This window comes from Corvus cornix, chromosome 4 (genome assembly GCF_000738735.6).
Source record: "Corvus cornix cornix isolate S_Up_H32 chromosome 4, ASM73873v5, whole genome shotgun sequence".
In the NCBI taxonomy this organism is placed as follows: domain Eukaryota; kingdom Metazoa; phylum Chordata; class Aves; order Passeriformes; family Corvidae; genus Corvus; species Corvus cornix.
The window spans coordinates 45,175,329-45,201,405 of NC_046334.1; the positions used below are offsets into that span (position 1 = coordinate 45,175,329).

General features: G+C 38.4%; 1 protein-coding gene across 4 annotated transcripts in view; it reads right to left on the minus strand.

The window, feature by feature from the left end:
* The window catches only part of CRACD (capping protein inhibiting regulator of actin dynamics), a 108,725-nt gene that overhangs the window by 48,259 nt on the left and 34,389 nt on the right, over positions 1-26,077 (minus strand). For 2 of the 4 annotated variants that reach the window (XM_020584745.2, XM_020584741.2), the window contains exons 2-3: positions 21,071-21,216; positions 7,793-7,864 (exon numbers count right to left, since the gene is read on the minus strand). In XM_020584745.2, the coding sequence (XP_020440334.2) occupies positions 7,793-7,817 (25 nt within the window). In that variant the 5' untranslated portion in view covers positions 7,818-7,864; positions 21,071-21,216. The remainder of the gene's footprint in view (positions 1-7,792; positions 7,865-21,070; positions 21,217-26,077) is intronic. The other 2 variants (XM_020584747.2, XM_020584746.2) reach the window with 1 other exon arrangement.

The following is a 26,077-nucleotide window of genomic DNA, read 5'->3' on the forward strand; positions in this document are numbered from 1 at the left end:
CATCAATGTAACAAAATATACAGAATAATAAGGTCTTTCCCCATTGTTATTTATTAAGCAAAAAAAAAGAAGTCAGAACACACTCCCCTAAACAATACATATATTCATATGTTCATATATTTTCAGTTTCATATTTACCATTTGGAGGCAACTGAAGAACTGAGGTGATTGGTTTGCCTTTGTTTTCCAGAATTAAACTGAAGGAATGAGACATCACTTGAAGCACTTACTGACTGGAAAACTCAGAGAAATCTGACGAAATTTTACAGTTTAGACCTACCTATAAATATCTAAGAGATAAAAAGTCTTGAATAGTTTTCTTCTGATATTTGCAAAACTTACAATATTCATTTCATAGAATACTCAGATGTATTTTGCCATCACAGTTATTTGGCTAACACTGAGTATATTAACATATAACACTAATAAGTAGAAGCAGTGTTATTTCAAATGTCAGCCAAGATTTCTACTCCAAATAGAAATATCAAGAAAGGGTTCTTTATAAATTCTGTAACATCAAAATAGAAAAAAATCCAATCTACTACTGTGATGTTAAATGAAATCTTCCTCTATCTGTTCTATTTTATGAGGCCAGAATAAAGTCAATTAGTCACGAAGAAGCAAAATTAAAGAGCAGAAGAGAAGTAGCCCTAAAGAGATGATATTCAAGCATTTATAAACCTAAACATTTAAAAAAATCTAAAATAATTCAAATCCAAAATGGCCTTTGCACAAAAGCACAAATCTCTCTATTCCTGTACTAAGGCAACCAGATATTTCCTAACAAAGCATCTTGCCTTTAGGTAGCGAGGGCAAAGAGAAAAAAACTATTTCCTATTTTCACGCTGTTTCAGTTCCAGGCGAGGATTTGCCAGGCCAGGATGTGACTGATCACACTAATCACACATCTTCTCACTGTGCTGAGAATACAAAGCATTATCATCAGTGTACTGGTGAAATACATCAAATTTAGCCACACAAAGTGGACATGATTAAACTTCATTGAGAAAGGAGACAGTGCTTTCTCTCCAACATCACATACCCACGTTGGAATTTATTTACCATTTACTATGTGCCAGAACAAAGAATGGAGGGGACTCAGGTGGCCAGGCAAATCACAATATCCCATGTGCTAGAGAGAATGGTTGAATATAACTACAGCCAAGGGAATTTAGTGCATTGTAGATTGCAGGATATGACATCAAGATGGGCCCTTGAGTGAAAACTATTCAAGTATGCAGTTTGTAAGCCTTGGAAAGAGACTGGGAGTGGAGGTTGTGTCTGTCATACTCTGAGGGGCTGCAGCAGCTGTGACAGCCCCAGGGACCAGCCAAGTGCTATGCCTCATGATGCAACATCATTCCAGAAAATGTCACTTGCACAGGGTGTCTTCTGGCAGATCAGGTACCCTCCAGCTGCTCTAGTCCAATGGCAAGACCAAGGAACAGAAATCCTGTCCCAGGTCTGACTAGTGCCAGGGTCTGTCTGTCTAGCATGGATGGAAGCTGGGGTCCATTTCAGCAGCTCTGAATTCTTGTTTCCTAGCTGCTGAAGCAAATTTTGGATCCCTGCAAGCAGCTTGGCACAGGACTGGGTACCCTGACTGTCCAGTTAAGGGAAGATCACAATGAGAGACAGAGGAAGCCCATGTTGACCAAACTGTGTTTATCTCCCTTCCTTAACTGCTTCTCTGACATCACACACTTCTTAACACCCTGCATAAACACCCTTCCACACGATACCCCTGCTCTGCTTGTAAAACTCAACGTCCAAGAGCACTCACTGTAAAAAATATCAGAGAGCAGATTTGGGAAAGGGGTCAGAGGAGAGTGGTGAACACTTACTGAGTTTTAACCCTTTTTACTTGCTTTGTATCTGTTCTTAACTTACTAGGCTACAAGCACTCAGTAGCTGAATCAGTGTTTTTCCATCTCTGTAAAGAATCACCTAGGGTTACAGTAGCACATGCAACTTTGGAAAGAATTCTAACAGTACAAATATAATAAACAAGATGAAAGAAAAGTATATAAATATAATCAGTTTCCATTATGTGACCAACTATCCTCAAGAGATGCTCTGTGACATGTTTTGACACTGAGATAATGCAAAGCATCTCAAAGTAAATCCAAGTTCTACTTCTTGAAACCTCGCTCACATGAACGTTTCTGAAAGATTTGTCAAATATGAGTATGGAAACAACCATAGCTGTTGCTTTGTCCTGTGGGTGTAGAGAAGAGGAAAAGTAACACTTATATCTAAAAGTCCTAGGTGGAGAGAACAGTCAACACAGTGCTCTGTGCTGGCCCCCTGTTAGATCCCCACATCCTCGTACCAAGTTTTCTACTGCATTTTCAGAAAAATCCTGATGCACTAAATGACTGTGCTAATCTTGATCATTCTTTTAAAGAGCAGAGCTAAAGCCCAAAAGCCATATGTGCAGTAACACCCACCCAGGACAGTCAGAGGAAAGAACCATTTAATTTAGATGTATGAAATGACAGCACTGTCAATGACACAAGGGTAACTTTACACAGTGTACAAGTTAAGCTCAGGCTTCTCCCACCCCTTCACCCCTCTTCTTGAATTTTTAAGACTAAGTCCTACATATTATATGTAAGAAAGAAAAATGCAAGTTGTGGGGCAGGAATACATTGCAATGCCAATGCAGAATATCATCTCCCCCAGGATTTTTCCACCAGAGGATATGTCTCAACTGCAAGAAAAAACACATTCCCTCCTTTTATTTTTCCTACTCATACACTGTAGCTTGTTTGAAGACAAACCATAAAATGAACAACCACACCACATCAGAACAAAATAGGACACTCTCCAAATATTCTGGGTTTTAGCTGGGCTTTATTTATCAGGTATGTCTCTACCTGATGTAGAAAGATGACACATATCACAGGATATGGGTTGTGCATAATGTGTTTGCAGAAGACATTACTCTGAACAAATGCAATTTGTTCTGGTTTAGTCACAGTTAATACTACACATATCTGCTCTCTGGCTGATGAACTCGCACAGACAGGTTTGAGTTTAAGTGTTTCAGACTGTAAACTGAAAATTAGCTAATGACAACTAATCTGCTGCATCACCTGAGAAATCACTGGTTTACTGATGTTCCAACAAATGCTGAATTAAAATGAGTGCAGACATTCACATATACATGAAACTTACCATGTACTTACATACTGCAGATCACTGATGAATCTGGAAAAAAAAACTTCTGGAAGAATGCATACCTGGTGTTATATATATATCAATATTCATTAACAGGAGGGCAGCTGCTACTTACTTGTAAGGTGCCACTTTGGAAATCACAGTCAAACATGTGACAAAAATTGTTAAAATATCTGTACTTGGGTTTGGTAAACAGATTCCTGTAAGGGCATCACCCACATTGTGTCCTAAAGCTTCACTAATGGTAAGGCAATCCAGATAGTATCTGGACAGCCACTTAATCAAACAAGAGAAAATCAGAGAGCAGCAAGAACCATTTAGGTTGGAAAGGAGCTTTGAGATCATCAAGTCCAGCCTATGACCTAACACCACCTTATCAACTAGACCGTGGAACTAAGTGACACATTCAGTCTTTTCCTTAACACCTACAGGGATGGTGATTCCACCATCTCCCTGGGCAGCCCATTCCAGTGCCCAATCAATCCTTCTGTGAAGAACTTCTTCCTAAGGTCCAGCTTAAACCTCCCCTGGTGCAGCTTAAGACTGTGTCCTCTTGTTCTGTCACTGGTTGCCCGGGAGAAGAGACCCACCCCCACCCAGCTACAGCCCCCACTACTTTGTAGTAAACAGCTACTTGAATGGCTTTTACAAACACTCTAATATTTTTACTGAGTTCTTCTAAAAGCAGAGGGAAGTGTTTTCACCAGTTTTCTTCAAATAAAACATTCAGAACAAAGTGGAAGGGATAGAAGCTTAAACAGGCTACCTACCTGTATCTGCTCCTCTTCAAGGTGCCCTGGGGATGTGTACATCCATGCAACTGAGAGCCAGCTGCACACCTTGACAGCTGGCCAGTGTTTCAGCCTGGCAGCACTTAAGGCAGTCCTCTGCTGCATGGACACCACATGCACTGCACATCATTGTAAAGGAGGCCAAAAGCCCCTTAACCAAAGGATTTGAAATTAGTCAGGACCAAGAAAGAAAGAAGAAAGGAGGGCTGTTAAAATATCTGCAAGGTCCCAGGAAGGATCAGAAGGTTTAGCATTCTGTGTTGCTTCCTTGTAACAGCAAATTTTTACTTAAGCTCTCTGCCACAAAACTGCCCTTGGAAAAGTCCTCAGAGCCCCCAGGAAACAAACTCTGAAAGACATCACCCTTTGCAGCCATGTTGGAAACACAGTGCTTATGGCACAGCAGGATCCCAACTAGCAGCTCTGAAGACCTCTGTCCTGGGGAATACATGCAGAGATACCACCAGCATTACTTGGCCTCTACCCAAATCAGCCCAAACTGAAGGAGGAAGGGGGCTTACTTTGCTTTGTTCCTTTTAATGAAAATAGGTTTTGTTCCAAGATCCACAGCAGGGAAAAACAAGATGTAAGCCCCTCAAGGTGTTGATGGGCAAGGGCACAGCCTCCAAGGCAGCCTTGCCAAACCAGGACTTTGGTCTCCTCTGCTGGAGTGGGCTCTGTGCCATAGCCTGTAAGTGTTGAGGACCTGACCTCACTGTGAACAGCTGTGTCTCCCTGCCCTGCCCTCCTGGACCATGCCATCAGACTGGTAAGGTTTGTTTGTACCTGTTCTTCAGGATACCCCAAGCACCCTCTGCAGTGTCAGCCTCTTATTATCCTCCAGCACCCGAGTCATCAGCTGGGACAAGTGTAGCCCCAGAGCAGCTGGTCATCCCTGCTTTATGCTGTGTTGTGAAATGGGACAGGCACTCTGCTCTACAGGCTAAAGAGGACACCGCATTTAGGGAAACAGCATTCCAGAATAAGAATTAAATGTAGTCTGTCATGGGAGAAGAACATGAAGAGATTGCATCTTTGGAGTAAGACAACAAGATTTTAACCTCACTATCTAGTAAGAAACCAGTAAACAAGAGTACAAAAGTCAACTGGGTTGAGATGTCTAATTAGTTGATGAAGCATTTTACGGGGAGTATAATTTTATAGGTATAGCAAAGCAAGAGGCACTAATTAGTTGCAACTCATTAAGTGTAAGTTGTTTAGTAATTTAGGAAAAATGAATGCAGACATGGCAAGGTTGGTACAGACAAGAATTCCACGTAGCTGAGTGTCACATTTCCAACAGCAGCCGGTCTGCTCAAGCAGCAGAGGAGTAATTTGCAATTCAGTCCTGACCCATGGGGACAGGCAGGCAGGCCATGCATTCCAACTCTTCTAAAAGAAATCTTAAAAGACAAAAGTAATGAATGCCTTCACTACAAATGACCAGGCAAGACAATTAGCATCTGTCTCCACCCATGAGCTATTAAACTTCATGTTCCATGTATAGAAAGCATTAATATCCTAAGTAGAGAGCTTGTAGATATATAAATCAGCTGTGTGCACATTCTCATCTTTTAGATTTCTGCTAATACTTATGCAGAAGCAAGGTAAGTCATACTTACCTCTTTGTAAAATGTATCCTTCTTAGGGAAACAGAAACAAAAAAACATCCCAAGTAAGATATTATCAACAAGATTTTAATTGCATAATATTTTCAGAATTTTCTCTTTACCCAGGGTAAGTTTGTTGAGGGGGATTGAGTTCAGAAACTATTGCACATACTAGGATAGAAAAGGTACTTAGAGCAAAGACAAAATAAAGCCCTAGCATGGAAGCAAGTTCTGTGAACAAGACCACCAAAGTGTGCAGAATTGTCATCACTCACTTCAGCTGGAAGACTGGAAAACTGTAGCTATTCGTTACCTTTCTGCTTTTAATCCCATCCATGAAACACAAGTACCCCCAGAGAAACCATACATAATTTAGCTAACTCTTTTTCAATTACACAAGGCAGTGGTTATAGGCAAAGGTTTCCCAGAACAGCAACTTTCAGAGAAATGTCACAGTGACACTGAATCAGACTCATCCCCTACAACTGTCTGCCAGGGCTTTTGAAGCCTTCATGGCAGTACTATACAGAGATCCACCACAAACCCAGTATAAGGCAAGACAGCAATGCACCATTTTAAATGTTGGCAATTGTAGAGCAAATGGTTCCCAACAAAAGCAGGCACCAAATTTTGGGAAGGTCTGGGCCTGGAATTTGCAGCTCAGTTACGGCTTAATTAATAATAACTAACACAAGTGTAAAAGCCTCATGAGAAACAGAGCTTCCTTCCCACAGTCCACTGGTGAAGCTGCCTACAAAAAGAAAACTAAAAAAGTCTGAAAACTTCACAAAATTAAGTTCTTTTCTTTGCACTGAATGGACATGCTGTACTCCCACTCCTTTACAAAGGAAGTTAAGAGCTTCTTTGTGTCAAGCCTACTCTCTTTTTCTCAACAAAATACAAATGAAAGAGCCATGTGAAATATTAACAGATGACAACAGAAAGCTAGCCAGGTATTTCAAACACTTGTGTCTCTTCTTCCTACATGAATTCCTCAATAGTACATGCAAAGTAAGTCTTCTTACTAATTCCATCTTTTAAATCCATAATTAGAGCTGATTAAATAACTTGTTGAGAAGTAAAGGCTTTTTTTCCATTTCTTTCTTTCTCCTTTCTTTCCCTGGGAGAGCATTTGACCTGACTGTCAGTGACAGGGGGGCTTCGTGCCTTGCTCTGTAGGGCACTTGGGGAATCAAGTGAGATTTTTTCCCCGCATAGTATCTTCTCAGTACCGCAAGCTCATGCAGAACATCATGCAATCCAGTGGAAACAGAGACACCATTTGCTTCTGAACTGGAATAGACATGTAATGGGGAAATCTGAAAACAGACTAAAGCTTTAGTCACATTACAATGTTAACCATCATCTTGCGGTGAAAGCAAGTCTTGTTTGTTATAAACACTTTGGATGGCCCTCGTCCCCAAACTCCCCCTCCCCAGCTCTCCCCCCGCCCAACAAAGAGGTGAACAGGACACCACCACATGAATCCAACACCATTGCTTGACAGCATGCTTGCTATTTACACATAAGTACAAACTTAACACTGCTTCAGTCCATTCACATTTAACCGAAATAAATTCTGAATTTGTCAAAGAATCCCTGTAGATCCAATGCAAGAAATAAAAATGAAATTATGTTAAGTTAGTATCAGTGCAACTGAAAGATATTTGAGAATTGACATAGGAAAACCTATCAAAATTAAAACTACAGTAGTAAGATTTAAAATAACAAACTTTTTGACAACTTTGAAAAATAATCCTGATGACCCTAAAAAAAGCATGTATTTTTCTATTTACTTCAAAATTTAAATCATAAATTCTAAACTTTCATCAGTTAAAAGGAGCATTTCAAAAGGTATGGTAAAGCACAGCATCTGATATAACACAAATGGAGGAGTACAGTTTCCCACAGTGGAGCAGAAACCCCGAAGTGATGCCTCAGGGAATTACCTGCAAAACCATTAACCAGAATAACCTCTTTGGTTTGAATTTGACTGTGCTTCACACATACGCTGTTTGTTCTAACTGCCATAAAAATGGACAAAAGCAGCACATACATTAGCAGCAGCTCCTACTTAAAAACAAGAAGCACAGCACATTCCCCCCTCAGCCAGCTCCCCGCTGAAAGTGTTCCAGACTAAGCCACAAAAACTTAACAGTGAGCTTTTGAATGACAGGACATCATGTGCTCCATCAGTCAAGTACTTACAAGGTTTCTTAAACAAATTGATCATGCCTACAATTTCAGACGAAGTCAGAGAAACTTCAGACTTGATCTTCTCTGAGGAAGAAACAGAAGCCATGAAATCACCAAAGAGAAGAACTTTTTTGGCTTTTTTTGTTGTGATTTTAAAGAGAACTCTGAAGGGCATACTGTAACGTGATAGGAAGCTTGTAGGAACAGCTTTACAAATTAATCTGGGAATGTATTTCAGCACTTTGTTCTTATTTAGCACTTTCCCTGTGGAAAATGCTAAGGGAGGTTTTAACTAGCAACAGCCAAGGTGATTTCAGATTGATAGGTAAGACCTCCCAGCTGATCTTTCATTTGTTACATTAGTTTATACAACTGCTTTTTTCTCAGTCTTCCCCAACCACAAAGCCAAAAATAGCCTTACCTTTCCCACAACGACAATAAGGGATACCGGGAATACTAGGCAACCCTTTATAGGTGCTATGAATAACAGCAGTGGTTTTTTAAAAAGTAAGAAAAATCCTGATATCATATTGTCCATGGTTTTATCTTTACAAGAACAGTTTAATGGCAATAACTACCATGACACATGGAGGCTGCATTTTCCAAGAAAATTTATGCTAGACACTAGTATTTCCTGAAGCATCCTATAGTACCATGAAAGGGAGACAAGCATTAAGCAGTCTACATTATTCATCATGAAAGAAGCAACAATGATGCAAATTCCTCTTAGAAAGCAATAAAGTTTTGAATATAAATATATTAAATATTTGAATATAAAAGGGCTTCATTATGCAGTTCTCAGTCAACACTGGCTGAGCCAAATCCTACTACAGTACTTCTCTGTGCTCTGGATAAAATTTCCCATGGCCGCAGTAGCTCCTATTGCAGACGTGCCAGTCTTCCACAAAGAGATCTTAGCAACCAGGATTTAAGGGAAAATATACCCAGTAAAGCTAGGCTCCCAGGTCTGTAGTTCAGCAGAGAAATGGGAGATCTAATTTTCAAATCTCCTGGGAACCAGGTAGCTTATCATGCAGTAAAATCCTCTACAGGAAATTGATGTTTTAGTGATGCCTTTCAATTCTTCCCTGGTGTTTGTTCAAAATCATGTCTTACAAGTTTTACCCAAAGACCAGCAACACGTTGCTAAGCTTAGGCCTTCACATTCCAAAGGTGTTTACACCAAAAAAACCAAAGGTGTTTCTCACAAAATTTAAGATCTAGACAAAGATTGTGCTTTCTCAATGTGAAACCAAAGGTTATGGTTATCTTCTAATTTCAACAGAGGTCCTTGGCATTTTCATACAAATTGCAGAGACTCTTGAAGTAAGATAAAGCCTTTAGCAGTGAAGAATTTTAATTAATCTATTGCACATAGTGCATTTAATAGTATCCAATTTCCCAAATCTCCCTCTGTGTCAATTAAAAACAGTGTATGTGGAGAAACATTGAAGAATCCCAGGCTTCTTATCAGTCCCTTTTTTTCTAAGCACTGGAAATACAGACATACAGAATAATTCCCATAAATACAGACAAATGGGATCAAACTGGAAATGAGAGAAGATAAAATAAAGAGCTTGAGAGTAATATCCCTCCGTTGCTTTCTCCTCTGAGGTATCCAATACAGATTTGTTCTGGTAGCTATATCAAGATTTATGTGTAATAATGACTTTAGCAACTTCTTTCTTTAGGTACACATTTTATTTCACTAATGAAACATTCTCGGGAACGAAGAGAATGACTTTCACCCAATTTATTAATTAAAAGAGCTTAAAAAAAAAAAAGAAAAATCGAAAGATTAAATAGCTTTGGTCTGACAAAATGCATGGCTTTTTGACCCATCTATAAGGGCTACTTTCTTCAATCCAACAGCAGACAGGCCAATATTCTCTGCAGCAAATAAATCACTTCACCCAGCCCCCCTCAAGACTTCTTCCCACAGCACAACACTGGATCTAGCATCCCTACAAATAGTCAGCAAGCCAGGATTAATTAAGACCATGAGAACTTACAACAGGGCTCGGGACCATCAGAAAGGCTACACAGGTACCTGAGCAAACACTCTCTGGACTCAGGTGTGGTCACCACCCTGAGCACATTCTGTAGCTATTCAGGTCCTTTGCACTTCAAATCCAATGACTAAGGTTTACCTTGGAGACCAACAGATGAATATTACAATACTGAAAAGCATAGGTGTTGAGAGGTACCTCTCTTAGAGGAACTACTTAATCTAGCGTCGAAGTTGGAGGTGCATGGGCAAAACAGCCTCCTGGCTGAGGACAATTAGTAGCGTTTAATCATCACACCAGATTATCAAAGGACTTTCTGTAACAGCAGCAGAGGAGCAGCATCACTCAGACAACAGGCATGAAGATAAGTGGTGGACAATCTGGTACAGAAGAGGCAGAAACCACTCTCCCTATAACTTCCTAGTACCAGCTTTATCTCAGTCACACCCAAACTGCCTGCTACCAGTGTCACAGCCTTTCTCTGTTTAAGCAGAGATGAAAATTGAAACACAAGCTTTTGTTACACATCAAAACATTAAATGAGAGAGGATCAAAAGGTGAAGTGACAAAAACTTAATGCAAAGTTTAAAGAGAAAAAGTGTTTTCCTTCAATTTCTTACATGAAAATAGGTTTTAATAGCTTAAAAGTGTAATGCAATAGACATTTAAAAGGTCTTCATTTTTCCCCTAACAACTCCAGTTCATGTAAATCCCCTAAAAAATTTAGGTACATAGTGTGTTTTGCTTTTACATCATCTTATGCAGACTGCAATTAAATAATTTACATTGCTGAATTGGTAGCAATGCCATGCACGATGCCAAACTGAAATTTTTGCCTCCTCTTGCCAGCTTAGTTTACTACAAATTTCATCTTGACTTATATTTGATGCAACAGGAAATGGAGGCAGTGGGACTTCTAAAAGCTTGTTATATATAATTGTGGATAAGGAGGTTATTAATGCAAGCATAGATTCAGCATAGGCACTTAACCTTTAACTCAGGAAGCACACTTGGTCAGAAAACCTACCTGCTTGTTAAAAACCCCACAGATCATCAACTCACTCAAGTGCTCCAAAGCAACATGCAGCCAGCAGAGAATATTGAAGCTAGTAAAAGAAACCAAGAGAGAGTGGCAGAGAATGAAACCAGGCAGAAACCACTGGAGCCAGGAAGTTTCTGATGCGTGGTTAATGATACAAAAGATGGAATGCATTATTTAGAGAAACATGTCCCACAGGAACTACTCAGGAGGTGACAGAGAGTTCTCAAACAACGTAGTTGGAATCTTGTTTCTCATGTGTCCCTTAAATGCTGGAGGTCCAAATGGCAAAACTTTCAAGTTGGCATAAAAAAACCTGTCAATATATGGCATTTGCAATGTAGTCATCTAATCTGCTTCTTCAAACAAGCTCTACTAAGTATGACCAGCAAGGCTGCCTGAAGCCCACTGAGTGAGCTTTGAGAAATACTTTTTTTGTTTCCTTGAAAGTGGACAGGTGCCCCACTTCCAGATGAACAGTCCCAACAGCACAGGTCTCAGCAAAAGTGAAAACATAAAGGGTTGAAGGGAGCAGCATCTCCCTGGAGACGTGCATCTCTGCCCTGGAGCAAGCACAGATTGCAGAGTGCATACTAGCGCTCCCCATGACACGCTCTTCTGAAGGCAGACAGGGAATACCATTTGCCAGGGTTTTCAACACAACTCTTCTTTGGAGTGCTGACTTTGTGCAAGCAAAGGCAAAATGATAATTTTTTAAATGTCTTTACCAGAAGTCTCAGTTAGAATGAAGCATGTCTTGCATTAATCAACATCCTTCCATCAAAGTAAAACCAAGTAAGTATTGCTTCTTATCTTACTAAGCCACAAACGCTGTTTAATATTGCTCTATTATTGTCTTATCCATGAGCAGCTAAATTTCCGCCAGGTTGGTTCAACTAACTGACTCATGTTGCCATGATTCTGACATTTCAAAAAAAATCTGTTACACAACCAGAGCAGAAATAAAAACACTTGAGCAGCTGAAAGACCAGAGCTGAATAAGGAGTGCTACAAAACATTGAGGAACAGATTTAGGAATAATGAGGTCACCTCACACCTCAACACACATGAAGTTATTCCATTCACTCAAATAACTTCACATTTGGTAGTAGTCACAGCACAAAATACCACACCATTTTAAAGAGACAGAAGCATTTTCAGTGCTTTGGCTAATTACAAAATAATTAACACAAAACAATACCATCATGCATTCCCCTTCCAGGTTTCTCCTGGCTTGACAGATGAAAAGAGAATTAAGAAGGATGAAAAGTGTTCCCTCCCTCCCCGCCTCCTCCAAGTGAGACACTCCTAATCTGGGCACGTGTGGTTGCAGCTCCAGAGCATCAAGCAATCGTGGCATTTAGGGTGCTTCAGAAGCATCTTGTGCCTTCTCAAGCACTCAGGTGTTGCTGTGGTGGCAGCACGACAGATCTCCTTTTCATCAGGTGTTTTGGCTTTTCACCCTTTCTTATTCCAGATATCCGCAGTTTGTTCTTTATTTAGCAAGGGAGAGACATACTATTAGCTTCCCTCCGAACTGTCAAGTCACACAAGGTAAAATTCAGAGCCACAAGGTCTGGCAGTGGTGGTGTTAAGGGTTTCCTGGCTGTGCAGAGGAGGTGAGGACCAGTGGAAGGCAGGAAGGCATGGAGACCCATGTTCAAGTGACCAAAGATGAACGAACAACCAAGAAAGTGAGGGATCCACTCGAGATTAAAGCAGTTTGACTATTCATCGGATTGGTGATATTTGTGCAGCCAAGAGCTGGGTTGTTCGTGTTTTGGAATTTTTTAAAAAGCAAACCCAGAGACTATGGGGTTTTTTTAATATAGAGAGGAGTGCAGCAGTCTATATCTAATAAAAGAAAGTTCTAGACGTCAAAATTGTTCAAAAAGCATGACTACCCTACTGAGATGAAGCATGATAGTGATATCCCTAAAAGGGAGTTGGTATCTGAGCAAATACAGATTGGAATCACTGACTCATCCTGGGCCTTTAAGGCAAATGGATGAAGGCCTGACAGAAGGAAGAGAGGGGGGAGGAAAATAAGGAGGCATCAGGAATTTAAACAGTATTAGCTGCATGTGAATCCTAAATAAAGATTAAAATCACTGCCTAGTGGGTTTTGGGATTTCTGAAGTCACGGTCATGAAATCAGCAGAAAACTGGCAGTTTAAGATGCATGATGACTTTTATGAGGACAACTTTCTGCAGTATTTTAACTTCTACGAGCTACCATTGCTTAGTTCTTCCAAGCTTCTTAAAACATAAGGAGAAATTGGCATAGTTCTTCCAAGCTTCCTAAAAACATAAGGAGAAACTGGCATTTAGTGGAAGCATCTAAAAATCACCAGCCCTATTTCATAATTAACTCAACTATCTATTTTAGTAGAAACAAAAAGTCTTTATCAAATTTCTACTGTTTATACAGACTGCTGACTCCAACACAGTCAAGCACTCCTAAGGAAGGCGAGTAGCCCAGGTCTTTTCTGTTGCACTCATGTGATAAACATCTTTGGTAGAATGACCTGGGATGATCATGTTCATCTAGCTTTTAGTTAGTTGATACAGATTACAAATCTTCAAAGCCAAAGAAAGTGCTGTTAACTTCTGCTTCTGTAACTAGTTCTCAACACAGGTCAGATTTCTTTACAGATTAAGAGGCATTTCAGTCTTCTTAGGAAATGTTTCATGCTTTTTAGAATTACGGTTTCTGTAAGAAAGTTCAGTATCTCTTCAGTCATACATATTCTTACAGTCCCTCAGCAGACTGAACTGTAGGCTTTTCCCTTTACAACTTCATATAGACATCACAAAGGCTATATAAATTTCCCTTATGCACTTAATATGAATTATAAGTAATTAAGCTATTGAGGATGAGGGTTACCTGTCATTTTCATGTGAAAGTTCTTTCAAAATTGTATTATCAGGCCTGTTAACTCTTAAGTTGCTGGGCCAGTTCCAATGGAAAAGTCCAAGTATCCATGAGGGCAGCCTATTTAATCATTCCAGCAGAAGTAAAATATATAGTTGGTATTATTTTCACTAATAATGTCTGAAACTAAGACACCAACTGAAGGATTCATGCAATTTCCTGAACTGAAATCCAAAAGAGTTGTTTTGTTCATGATCTAGTTTTCCATAATTCCTTCCTATCTTTCTATCACTGGGGATCTCCTTATTGCAGCTTTCTTTTTTATACCTTAGCAGAGGAATTCCAGTAAGTTTGGGAATAGAAAAGATTACATATTAAATCCTTAAAGATAGTTTTATCTTTCAGTACTAAACTTCAATTCTTGAAGTGAGGCTACAGAAGAATCAAATGAGTAGGGTTTGGGAATAGAAAACATTGCATATTAAATCCTTAAAGGTAGTTTTGTCTTTCAGTATTGAACGCTAATTTTTGAAGTGAGGCTGCAGAAGAATGAAATGAGTAGGGTTGTCTAGGAGTCTCTGAGTGTTTTCTATGACAAAATGTGTCCAGACAAAGTTTAGATTCAGTATCAGGAAAAGTTTCTAAACAGAGCATATTAAACAACTGGACACATACATGAAGTGCAGATACATTCACCCTAACAAGGTACTCAGGAATACAATGAAATTAACAGTTCTACACTTAAAAGAGGAAGACAAGATAAACTGAATACCATATTGCTTCTTGGAGACAGTTTCTAGGACTCTCTCGTTCAAATACCAGAATGAAGCTGATCGTTGCTACAGCTTGAAATAATGGGAAAGAAAAGAAGAAAGGGAAGTAAGGAAGAAAACACTAAATCAATCCCTGCTGTAAATGCCCATAACTTACAATTCCTACAAAAACACTTGGGTCTTGCTATCCCAAGTGTTCAGATATGCTCCAGATTGTATAAGACACTGGCTGACCCACTTGCAGTGAGAAGGAACTGCAAGACCAGTCTGGTCAGATCTACATTTTTCAGATGTAAGCAGATTCATACATAAGCAGATCCCTTGCAGTAATTTATGAGGAAGGAAGATGTTTCCTCTGTAAATAAACTAAAAATGTGTTCTGTCTCTTTATTTTACAAGTAAAAACCCAGTTTATTTTAACAGTACCTGAATCATCAGTACCCAGTAGCTCAGACTGAACAATTTGGTTAGCTTCGCTTTCAGCTGCAGCCATGTTTTTTGTGGGTGTTTTTGGTTTGGGTTTGTTTTTTGTTTTTTTCAAATGTTACTGGAACAAGAAATATAGCACAACACATTTATATAACCATTAAGATTTTGAAATCAAACACAAGGTAAATTCTCCCTCATCTTTAAATCATGCACGAAAGTGTCTTACATTTTAGGCTGTTTTGGAGCCATGCAGTAGAAACATTTTAAGGATACAATAGTCATTACATTACTTTAGAGGTCTAAATACTTAATATGTGATATATTACTTTTACTTAATATGTGAAAATTATAGCTGTGCTTCATAAAAAGTACCAGTAATCAAACCTCCAAGGAATCACAGAATTCTGTAATAAGAAAGTCACATTGTACAGGACATGTTTTTCTTCTTACTGTCTGCATTCCTTCCTCTGATCACTAATGGAAACTAATAACATTATATATTTATTTAACAGATATTTTAAATTATAAATAGTATTCCTATTTAACACAATAGACAAATAGTACCATACATGAAGACTATATTAGATAGCTTAATAGTATTAAACAGTATTGTAGTATAAGCACTGTATTAGCTATCTGAATGCTGCAGAAGCACAAGGATTTACAAGAGATTATTTTTTTCAGATTACATTACCATGTTTTTCATACTCTAAATTTCACCGAAGACTAGACAACTACACTAGTAGGCTCAATAAAATATACTTTTACTACCTATGTTACGTAGGAGCATTATAATGTCACAATGTATCATCTAGATCTGGAAATACTGCAGCCATTAATAATTACAGCATTTGTCCTTCTGTACAATATAGTCAGATTAAAATAACAGTTTAGAAGTCCTTGAAAAGCTTTTCTAGGGAAATTTGCCTATGAGTTATAGATCTTTTATACTCTTGCTTCATCCGCAGAACCATTCTTTGCTTTTGGGAAGAAATCTCGCTATTAGACAACAATATATGCAATACAGAAACTAAGTAAGACACAAACTAGCACTATATGATATTGTTTTAGCCTGAGTTTTATCAACAAAAATTAGTCACCTCAGTAGGATCCTGCGGTGGGATAAATTATCCAATAATGACAGGAGAGTTTGGCTGCCCTTCTGACCTAATGATAAAGATGATGGAGCTGAAGAAGGACCTTGTCTTGAAGACACCTCTGTCTGCTCTCAGTTCACAACATTACAGATCTCCAAGAAGCTTTTTAAAAGCTGCCTAAGTCTCTGAGCTGTATTTCAGCTGAGAGATTCATTAGGATGGAGTGGAAGAAGGTCACAGGGAGTTTTAAGTCTTTGAATACAGACCAGATAGTCAGACCACTGCCATAACAGCATTTAACGTGACATTTCCTAATTAGCTCTCATAAATACTTGGGTTTCTTTTCTGTTTAGAATTTCCTGAAGAACTTTACTTCTCTCCATCCTAGTCAGCTGCTAAAGTCCAGGGTTATAGTGAGTTTTCAGCTCAAGAAAGCACTAAATCATATCAAAATTAAGCATGTGAGTGTCTTTTCCTGACTTTTCTAAGATTATTTAGCCACTGTCAGATGCCTAAGGCAGGACATCATAAACACATATATCACATTAGCAAAGTCAAATCAGGATTTGTGTCAATTTTTCCTGTCCTAATCCTACAAACCTGAATTCCTAAGTACCCTTAAGATGCAAATTTGAGCTTTGAAACTATAATGTGGGAGCAGCAATGAAAAAAATATAACCACAGGGAATCCTTTAATTGACCCAGTTCTAAAAGTAGTAGAGGAAGCATAAATCACCTTTTGCCCTCAGATAATTTCTCCTATAGTACTCTTCATTGATATTCTCTCCTCTCAGTATTCAGCACAGAAGAAATTAAAACAATGTAGTCTACAGAATTACTAAACCTGAATCAATTCTCATCAGCAAGTTCACAGAAATAACTACCAAAACAGAAACTAATCCTAATTTTGCAAACATGGTTCCTGGCCTTGTGAACATATTGGCTTGTCCAAAGAAATTCAGAACACGTTGAAAAAACTCAAGAACCATCAAGTTTCACAGTTTGGACCCCATTTTAAGATATAAACTGCTCCAAAATACTTCTGGTGAGCATGGAAATCTTGTTTAAAATTGGTCAATCTAATTAGGAAAAAGTAATTTCAATTCCAATTATAACTTGGTGACTAAAAGAAAGAAACAGATTTAATTAGAATCAAGCTATACTATTGCAATCAAACTACTTCACAAGAATTAGCTCTGCCTTAAAACATATTATACTCATTTTCCTAAAGCTCTTATTCTGTATTAAGCACAAAATGTTCAAAAACATACAGGCATTTAGAGGCTGAATATAAATACTGCTCTGATTTTAACATAAATATGCCATCCATCTTTATCCAAAGGAAATAAAAGCAGAAAAACCTATTGCAAAATTATCACGACAAGTTCTTGCACACTGGGCAGCTTCCTTGAGGAGCAGAACCAGTTCTATTATATTTTGGGAGGATAAAGCAACATGAAAAATGTGACATGACAGCTTTTTTTGTTCATCATTGTTTTATTTAGAGTTGTCATACCATTATTTCAAAAGGAGTTGATCAACCATAACCCTGCTCTTCAGCATGACAGTATTACCTTTCAGAGGAAATTTCTGTAGAAGGAGCTTGAGCCTTTTGCTTCACTCTCTCCAGGCTCTCTGGAAGATCCCAAAATTGTCAGGTGTAGCTTCCATATTATAACAGATCTACTTACTGCCCTTCCACTTTCCTGCCAGTAATAGTTAAAAAAAGCCAAATCTCAGAACCTCCAAAACCTTACTGGTTGCCAGCTTGGTAAATATTAGGCATGGATCTCACAATTCTTATCAAGAGAAGGACTAGGTGCCTAGACTCAGAAGCTGGTAACCTCCAATTCCCTATGTGATGGCCACAGAGAGAAATACCCCAAACAGGAGATTTCCCAAGTGGTATACGAAACAAGTACTGGATGTTTACAGTATAGGTTTCAGATCATCAAAATCTTGAATATTTTCACTGTGATTATTCCCTATGACAATCAGCAGATGGATGTAACCACCCTAGTTTTCAACTCCTGCTGCAATGTTCTGCAGACAGTGTGATATGCTGAACTTACTAATTAATTGCATATGAGAAAATACTTCCCATGGTGTTCACTTTCCATGTGAGCATCATTTCAGACTGCTGTGACTCACAGGCCGTCTTCTTGGTTGTTCTTCTCAGGTCATGGAGGCAACAAAGGCATTGATTCTTTCAAAGTACAACACTGGGGCGGGCCACAAGGCAGACAGGTGTGTCTATGGTAAGCACAGGTGAGTTTTTTAGAGGAGTTTTCCATGTGGTGTAAGGATGGCAGCTATCCAGCTGATCTCCAATACCCCAGGCCCCAGTCCTGCACGGCCAGAGGCACCAGATGAACAAACCATGGACTGAATAAGCAACTTTCTCTGGTGTGTGGGGTCACTCTCTTACTGGGCTAGAATGAAGATGTGACACTGTTCTTCACAAAAACAAGTGAAGGCTGAATTGCAGAAGAGCATGAAGTCGGAGTCCATTTACAGTGAAAGACTTCCTGGCTGGTTTTGTGATTTTAAATTTGAGGAGACAACCAATTTGTTCACATTAATATGTAGAGGGTTCACAAATCAAGGGACTTTTCATGTCAAGGCTTATCACTAAAATTCATTGCAAGAATAACACAAGAGAAGTATAAAAATCTAGAAAATTAGTGATGAACAAATGCTACAACGTAACATTGACTAAACCAAGGTCTCCGTCTTCTTGGCAGGACCTCTTCTTCATTAAAATAGGAAATAGATTATTTGCATAGCTAGTTACTGAACAGCAACTCATTTCAGAAAATCTTTGTTGTTTGTACTTCATCTGAAGTGACTGAAAGGACACAATCAATTGTATCAATAGTCATCAGGTGTTGTAAGAAAGAATTCTGAATGGGGCAAATATAAAGACCAGGAGAAGCAAAATCAGGAGAACAAGAAATTGCAGAATAAAGGGGGAAAACTTTGGATGATACAAATGAAATAAAAAAACTTTAATAGAATATAGACGAACCTGGATTACCTGTTCTCCCACTTTTTTGAAGAATGAAAAAAAAAAGCTTTAAAGGAAAATGACTTAAAGGAAAACTGAAGTCTCTGGAGAAGCTGGGTAGGATCACCAGTAAATGTGAGTCAGAAGCTATAAGCATTTTAGCTTAGAAAATGTGAAATGATAGAATGAACTAGAAAAAAAATTGTCTGCATTAGAAAAAAACCAAGCTATTAGACTTCAGTAAACTTGTTCAAAAATTGACTAACACTACATTCACAAATGATTTAAAGAGAATCTCATGGATTAAGCAAAATCTCTACTAACAGTGCAAATTATTCCTAAAAAGGTTTGGATTTTTTTCTGCAGTAAAAAGCATAATATTCTAACAACAGGATATGTGGGTGGGTTATGAAAGAACAGTGGGTACACTGTCAGAAAAACAACCTAGCTTTAATTCCCTTGGAAGAAATATTATATGCAAATTCTATACAGAAATATAGATCTTGCATATTTTATTTATGAAATTTGTATTAGTCAATCTGGAGATGATATTGTACCTGACCACCCTCACAGACTGTTCTTTGAACATCTGTATTTTAAGCCAATGGGTACTGTATCTTTCTTGGCAAAATATAAAATGTGCTATTTGAAAAATAGCTTGCAAAAATTAAGTCTATTCAAAGGAAACAGAAGATATTTCAGAATCTGTAATCTTTACATACAAATGGCACGGATATATGAGGTTAGAGAGAGCAGGCAGGAAGCATCCTGCACTCCCAGAGCATTTTCCATCGGTGGTGGCACACTTCTTACTTTTCTGATTTGAAGAAATAAGAACATGTCCTGCCCATAATACATTAACAGACACCATCTCACAAACAGGCATTTCACAAACACGTTTGTACCTTCAGGTGAGGTGTAGTAGGTTTTTATGGTAGAAAAATGTCAAAATTATATCTCAAGAAAACAGAACCTTTGTTTCTTAGCAGCAAGCCAATGTATTTCAGACTATCATTTCAGAAGAGTTGTCAAAGATATCTGCTTGTCATTTATTCTCTTGCCACGTAACACACCAGCCAAACATACATTTTGGCAAGACAGTCACAAGTCAGGACTTTTAGGTAACCAATAGTCTTTTCAATTTACCAGGTGATATGGGTTAGACAGTACAGATTCTCTAAAACCACAAAAAAAACTTCAAACAGCAGAATCACATTGCTTTGTGCAAAAGCAAAGACAGCATTTCTACATTAGACAGACTCCAAACCAAAATTTATAGATACGTGATGTAGAGTAGGGCGTTCACAAATGTGGTGAACATATCTGTCCTGAAACCACATGACAGAATGGTTGCTATAGAAAGGAATTATTAGCTATCGTTCAGAATTTCAACATTCTCCCCAGAACAAAGGAAGAAAAACGGGGGGAAAGAAAATCTGAATGGAAAAAGTTCTCCGCTGCTGTCACTCCACTTTCAGAGGAAACATGCAGAGACAGTATGTTTTAACTGTTTTCAGCTTCTTCCAATACTTTTTAGAATTGAAGAATCTAAGGAAGTAGAGTTGTAAATATTTTACAAATAACCTGTCAATCCAAAACCCAGCAGAAAGGGGAAATAGTGCAGATCTGTTCTGATAAAAGCACAAATGGCAGAACTACTCCTTAGCACTAATTCCCAGCAGCAGCATTCTACAAACACTCTGTGTATGTCTTGGTAAAATGAGAATTGCATAGTAGACTGGAGACTACATAAAACTTTGCATGGCTAAGAATAACTTCAGTGCGTGACATGAAAGATAACATTTTCTGGGTTTTGCACTGGTTTTTTTTCCAAAATACACAAAAAAGCTACAAAACAAATAGTTTTAAGCTCAGGAACACATGCATTACATTCTTTTATACAAAAAGAATGCTTTTTTCTAAATTAGAATATGTAGGTTAAATAAATATTTTAGTGTCCAATTATTAACTAAATTTTTACTTTTCCCTTCATCAGAATGAACTGTTAAATGAAGACACCGCTTCCAGTGTTAAAGGATCAGCAAAAAACCCCTTTCTTACCTTTTGTTTAGGGTGGGGTGTGGTATTTTCTACTTTCATGCAGTCTTTGTACTCTCTCTGAAATGGGTGGTTTTCTTCAATATAAGTGATCAGAAGTCAGGATACGCTGCTAGGGACCAGTGGTTAACATTCTCCTCCCAGACTGCCTAGGTATAAGTGGAAAAGAAAGAACTTTAGTTCAACTTTTCTAGGCTAATCTAAGAGTGTAGGTTTTTTGTTTTCACTCTTTTGAAGGGTGCTTATAAGCTGAGTAACTCCTGCCTGCCACATCTCTTGTAGATGGTTTGGGATGCTTATTGTGTAAAAAAAAAAAAAAAAAAGAAAGAAAGAAAAAAAAGGTATTGCAACCTGAGAAACTTTTCATTCGCTTTGGATTTCCCTCTGAGACTTTCATACAAAATGGTCTTTCTTTCCTCTTTCTAACTAGTGAAATGGCAACAATTTTTTATTTTTCCTTCCAGTCACATCCTGCAGTTCTAAATCAATTATATCTCAAGAAAAATACGTGACTGGTTTTACTGTAGTTTGGCTGAAATAAAAATGCTGTATACAACTCTAGTTTCTCAAAATGAAAAACTGGTAAGTTCTAAAAGCTAAAATGTGAGCTTATCATTTCTTTGGTTTTCCTTCTACTAGAGTATGGAGAAATAAGTTTTAACTATTTTTATGGCAAAAATAACTAAATACCTTTTTAAAATTAAAAATAGATCTACTGCAAAAAACTTAAATTAAAGTAATATATTTGAATACACTGCAAAAACAGAAAAAATTTAAACAGGTGAAAGCAACCTGCAAAATTGCAGCTACTTTTTTAACAGATTTTTTTCTTCTGGTTTCACTAGTTTCAAGTTTTACTTTGAAAAATTTAACTGTAATTTTGTGATTTTGACCTTGTATGATTCAAAATTTTCCTCAAAAGTTTTTGCCTCTTTTCAGGGGATTGTCACGCTTCCTTTTACATACAACTAGCAGGATCAGACAGGGATTTTGTAGCAACTATCCTTTTCCTAGATTCTATCAGTTATTAAATAGCATTTACTATATTAATTCATCCTTATATCCTTAGGCAGCCACAAATAAGAGTATTTTGTTGTACCAATGTAATTAGTGTATAGGCTAAATCATGCCCCATTTGACAAGACAAGGATAAGTGTATATTTGGTTCTTGGTAATCAAATTTAACTGTCTGCAAGCATTAAATTATTACTTCTGCTGAAGTTCAAGGACTAAATGTTGGTGGGTGGTCTCAGGCTACCAGGGCAGATGATCTAGAAGCATACTTTTGCTAGCAAAAGCACCAGAACAAAGCAGTCTGTTTAAGCTGAGAAATGGGAAATTAGCCCTCAGTTGACTCTGCACCACTCATAATATTCAGAATGCCTTGAAGGTGTGAATGAGAGATGAAAAGGCAATATGAAAACATCCTGAGTTTGTCAGGCCAATTCTGAAATAAAAAGGTACTCCTAATGCATATGAGAAAATCAGAAGGTCTAGAACTAGTGCTTGTGTGTAATTGGGAACTCCAGATGTTAGAAATCTCATATACGCACACCAACCTCTAATCTAATTTTCACATGCAGACTCAGCACTACTCTCTTGTTTCTGGGCACAAGATGCAGCACTGACAGTGGCATGTGCAATGGTCTGAGCATGGAAAGTTTGTGGCCTGCATCAGGTAAATGTTGTTCTAGCAAAACAGGTAGGAATGTATTTCCTTTGTCACCAGAAAGCCCCCCCCAATAATCAACTGCCAGTAGATCTCTGTTAGTTCGTAGCTTTAAATCCTGCATAAATCCAAAAATCCTGTCACAGCCTCTCTGACACCCCTGCCCTGCAGACATCATGCTGTTAACTGGCAGAGCAGAGAACATCTCTCAGTGTGCTAATTTCACGTTACCCTGCCCTTTCTGCACCTGAGTGACTTATGGCAATGGCTATGGCATTGCAGAAACCAGGAGCTCAGTACGCCTGCAATAAGGAGCCTGCTGTAACTGAGAGACTTCAGGCCTGTCACCTTGCCTGCGCCCCAAGGGAACCAGCAAATCTACCAGCCCACTATGGAGAGTCAGTTTTCATTCTTCTGGGTAAGGTTTGGACGCACGGGAGCAATGAGACGACTTCTGAACTAGTTTATTGTTCTCGAAAACTGGAATTCAAAGCACTTTGAACTCCTGGGTGTAAAACAGACCTTCATTGTTCAAGGTGCAAGAAAAAGAAATTTAAAGCACAGCCAGTGTAAACTGCTAAGCTCAAGATGTGTACAAGGAGATGCCCTGGCAGTAATAAACAAAGAGAAAAGGTCTTCCTTCTATTTACTAACACTATTTTTATTGTCAGGGGAAGACATGAAGACAGATGGATAGGGAAACATTTCAATGAAGAGGAAATTCTTGCAGACAGGCCAGCATGGAATATTTGGATCCTGAAAGAATATTTCAGGAAACTATTCTATTACTGTCCTTTTCCAATGCAACCGTAAAATTCAATGCAGAATTAGAAATATGTATTTCCAGCATAGAAAGCTAAGCAGATGCACTTTCTGCGTACACTTAGGGAAAATTACTATATCCCACAGTAATAAATAGCTGACAGAAGCAATGATGGCAGACCCATGCAATTCTGACCAGAATACAAATCAGGAAATAAAAAGTAGCCTCCGATTCTGTTTGAGACCACAGACCTCTCCATTGTGCATTTTATCTTCACAATCTATCCTTTACCTCAACACGTAATAATAGTACAAAACTTTAGAACAGAGAAAGGCCGTTATGAAGCAGGTCCCTGAAAATACCTACTGTAATGCTAGAGTTACAAGTGGTAAATTGATCAAGTGGTCTATTTTCAGCATCTCAGACAATACTTGTTCTTGTACATGGTCCACATGGTTCTTATTTTGCCACACAACACAAGACTAGTAGGCAATTAAGCATGGCAAACCATCAAGTATTTGTACACTAAAGGACCCCACCGTATCTTTTCTTCCTGTTTGTTAGGTCCCCATTCTTCTAAAAACATTTAAACTTCTCAGGATAACTGAGTAACACACCAAAAGGAAATATAGTCAGCATATCACAGGTAAATATAACCAACATTACTCACAGAATATTTTTTTTAATGCAAAGAAAACTTTTGATTTAAAGAAAAAATTATCATCAGACAGAGAAAACCAACACTGACACTCCTGAAAAAAGCAGAAGAGTGTAGAGATGCCTGCCTGTTAAAATACTGAAAACTGTGACTCAGTGTTTCATATCATGAGTAAGAAGAAGAGCCCTCTATGACTTAAATGGTTTCTTTAGAACCTGGCGGATCCCTCTGCACTAGAAACAGGATTAGTACATTTCAAAATTTGATCCTCAAATTAATTTTAGTAACACCTATAATTTAATGCATTCAGTACACATATAAAAATATGTGGAATATCAGTTAAAATCGACATCTTTTCAGACTACTTGCTGGTAAAAGCTTACAGTGAGTAGTTAGCTGTGAATCCTAAAACCATATGGTTTATGGTTTGGATCGGAAAGGAACTAAAGATCATCTAGTTCCAACCCCCTGCCATGGACTGGGACACCTTCCACTAGACCAGGTTGCTCCAAGCCCCATCCAACCTGGACGCAAACACTCCCAGGGATGGGGCATCCACAGCTTCTCTGGGCAATTTGTTCCTGTACCACACCACCTTCACAGTGAAGACTTTCTTTCTGATATCCAATCTAAACCTACCCTACCCATTCCCCCTTGTCCTGTCGCTACACACCCTTGCAAAAAGTCCCTCTCTGTCTCTCCTGTAGGCCCCCTTCAGTACTGGAAGGTGCTCTAAAGTCTCCCTGGAGCCTTCCCTTTTCCAGGCTTAACAGCCCCAACTCCCTCAGCCTGTCCTCATAGGAGAGGGCTCCTATTAAGTAAGAAAAGGAGTACAATTCAGTAAAACACTTTCAGCATTGCCAGGCTTAGGAAAGAAGTTAGTACTACAAGCTGTTTTACAGCAAGTTGTAGTATCTTATGATATCAAGATTTAGTTTTAAATTAAACCCAAAACCAGAAGAACATTCATGCACTTCTTTGGTGGCCACTAAAACCCTAATTTCCCTGTACCAGATACTGAGCTTTTTCTGTGTTACACATGGTAAAAATCCATTACTTTGGATTGTTGTCTTTGATAATGCATCATGAGTATCCACAGCTGCTCAAAGCTGAGAAAATAAACAAACTCCAGAGTTCATATTAGATTGGATTAACATTTTATCATGGTGCCAAACTCAGGTTTGACTCTCCAGTCCCTTCAGTAGCACAGTTCCCAAACACACATGTGTACACACACACACACACACACACACACACACAGAGAGAACTTTAAAATGGCAGAGTATGTTTACTTAACAACCTAACATTATTACTTCCTTCCCAAAATCAGAGTTTTGGACTGTTCAAGGGGAATGAATCCCCTCACTGCAAACACCAAGACTCATTAAGAGTAAAAAATATGCCAGCAGTTATGATCTGGTCTGCCCTTTCCTAGGTTTCTGCAAGTTACACATTTCTTAACCAAAACATATATAGGAGTCAAAAGAGGCTACCAGGACACCACCAGGTGTACCTCTCCTATCCATCCCTCCAAATACAGTGAACAAATTTTATTTTTACTCTACATGCAGAAAAAAGTTCCCAAACATGGTGGGCAAAATGTGTGCTCACTTCTCAGCCAAAATAAACCCTTATATTCTTTCATGAGAGATAAGTAAGAAGCTAAACATTCAGAACTAGTAATTAAAAGAACTGCAAATAACAGAAAATATAAAAATCATGTTTAATAAAAAAAATCTCAAAAAGGAGCACATGAATTCTGGGATAAAAGAATATTTGGTAACTTAGCTTACCTATTAACACTGACATGTATTGTGTCCTGGAACTCCAGCGTATCAAAAAATGTCATTTAATTCATACAGCTGCATGATGGAAAAACAAGCAATAAAAATGTACTGCTCCCAATTTTCAATAGAGGTA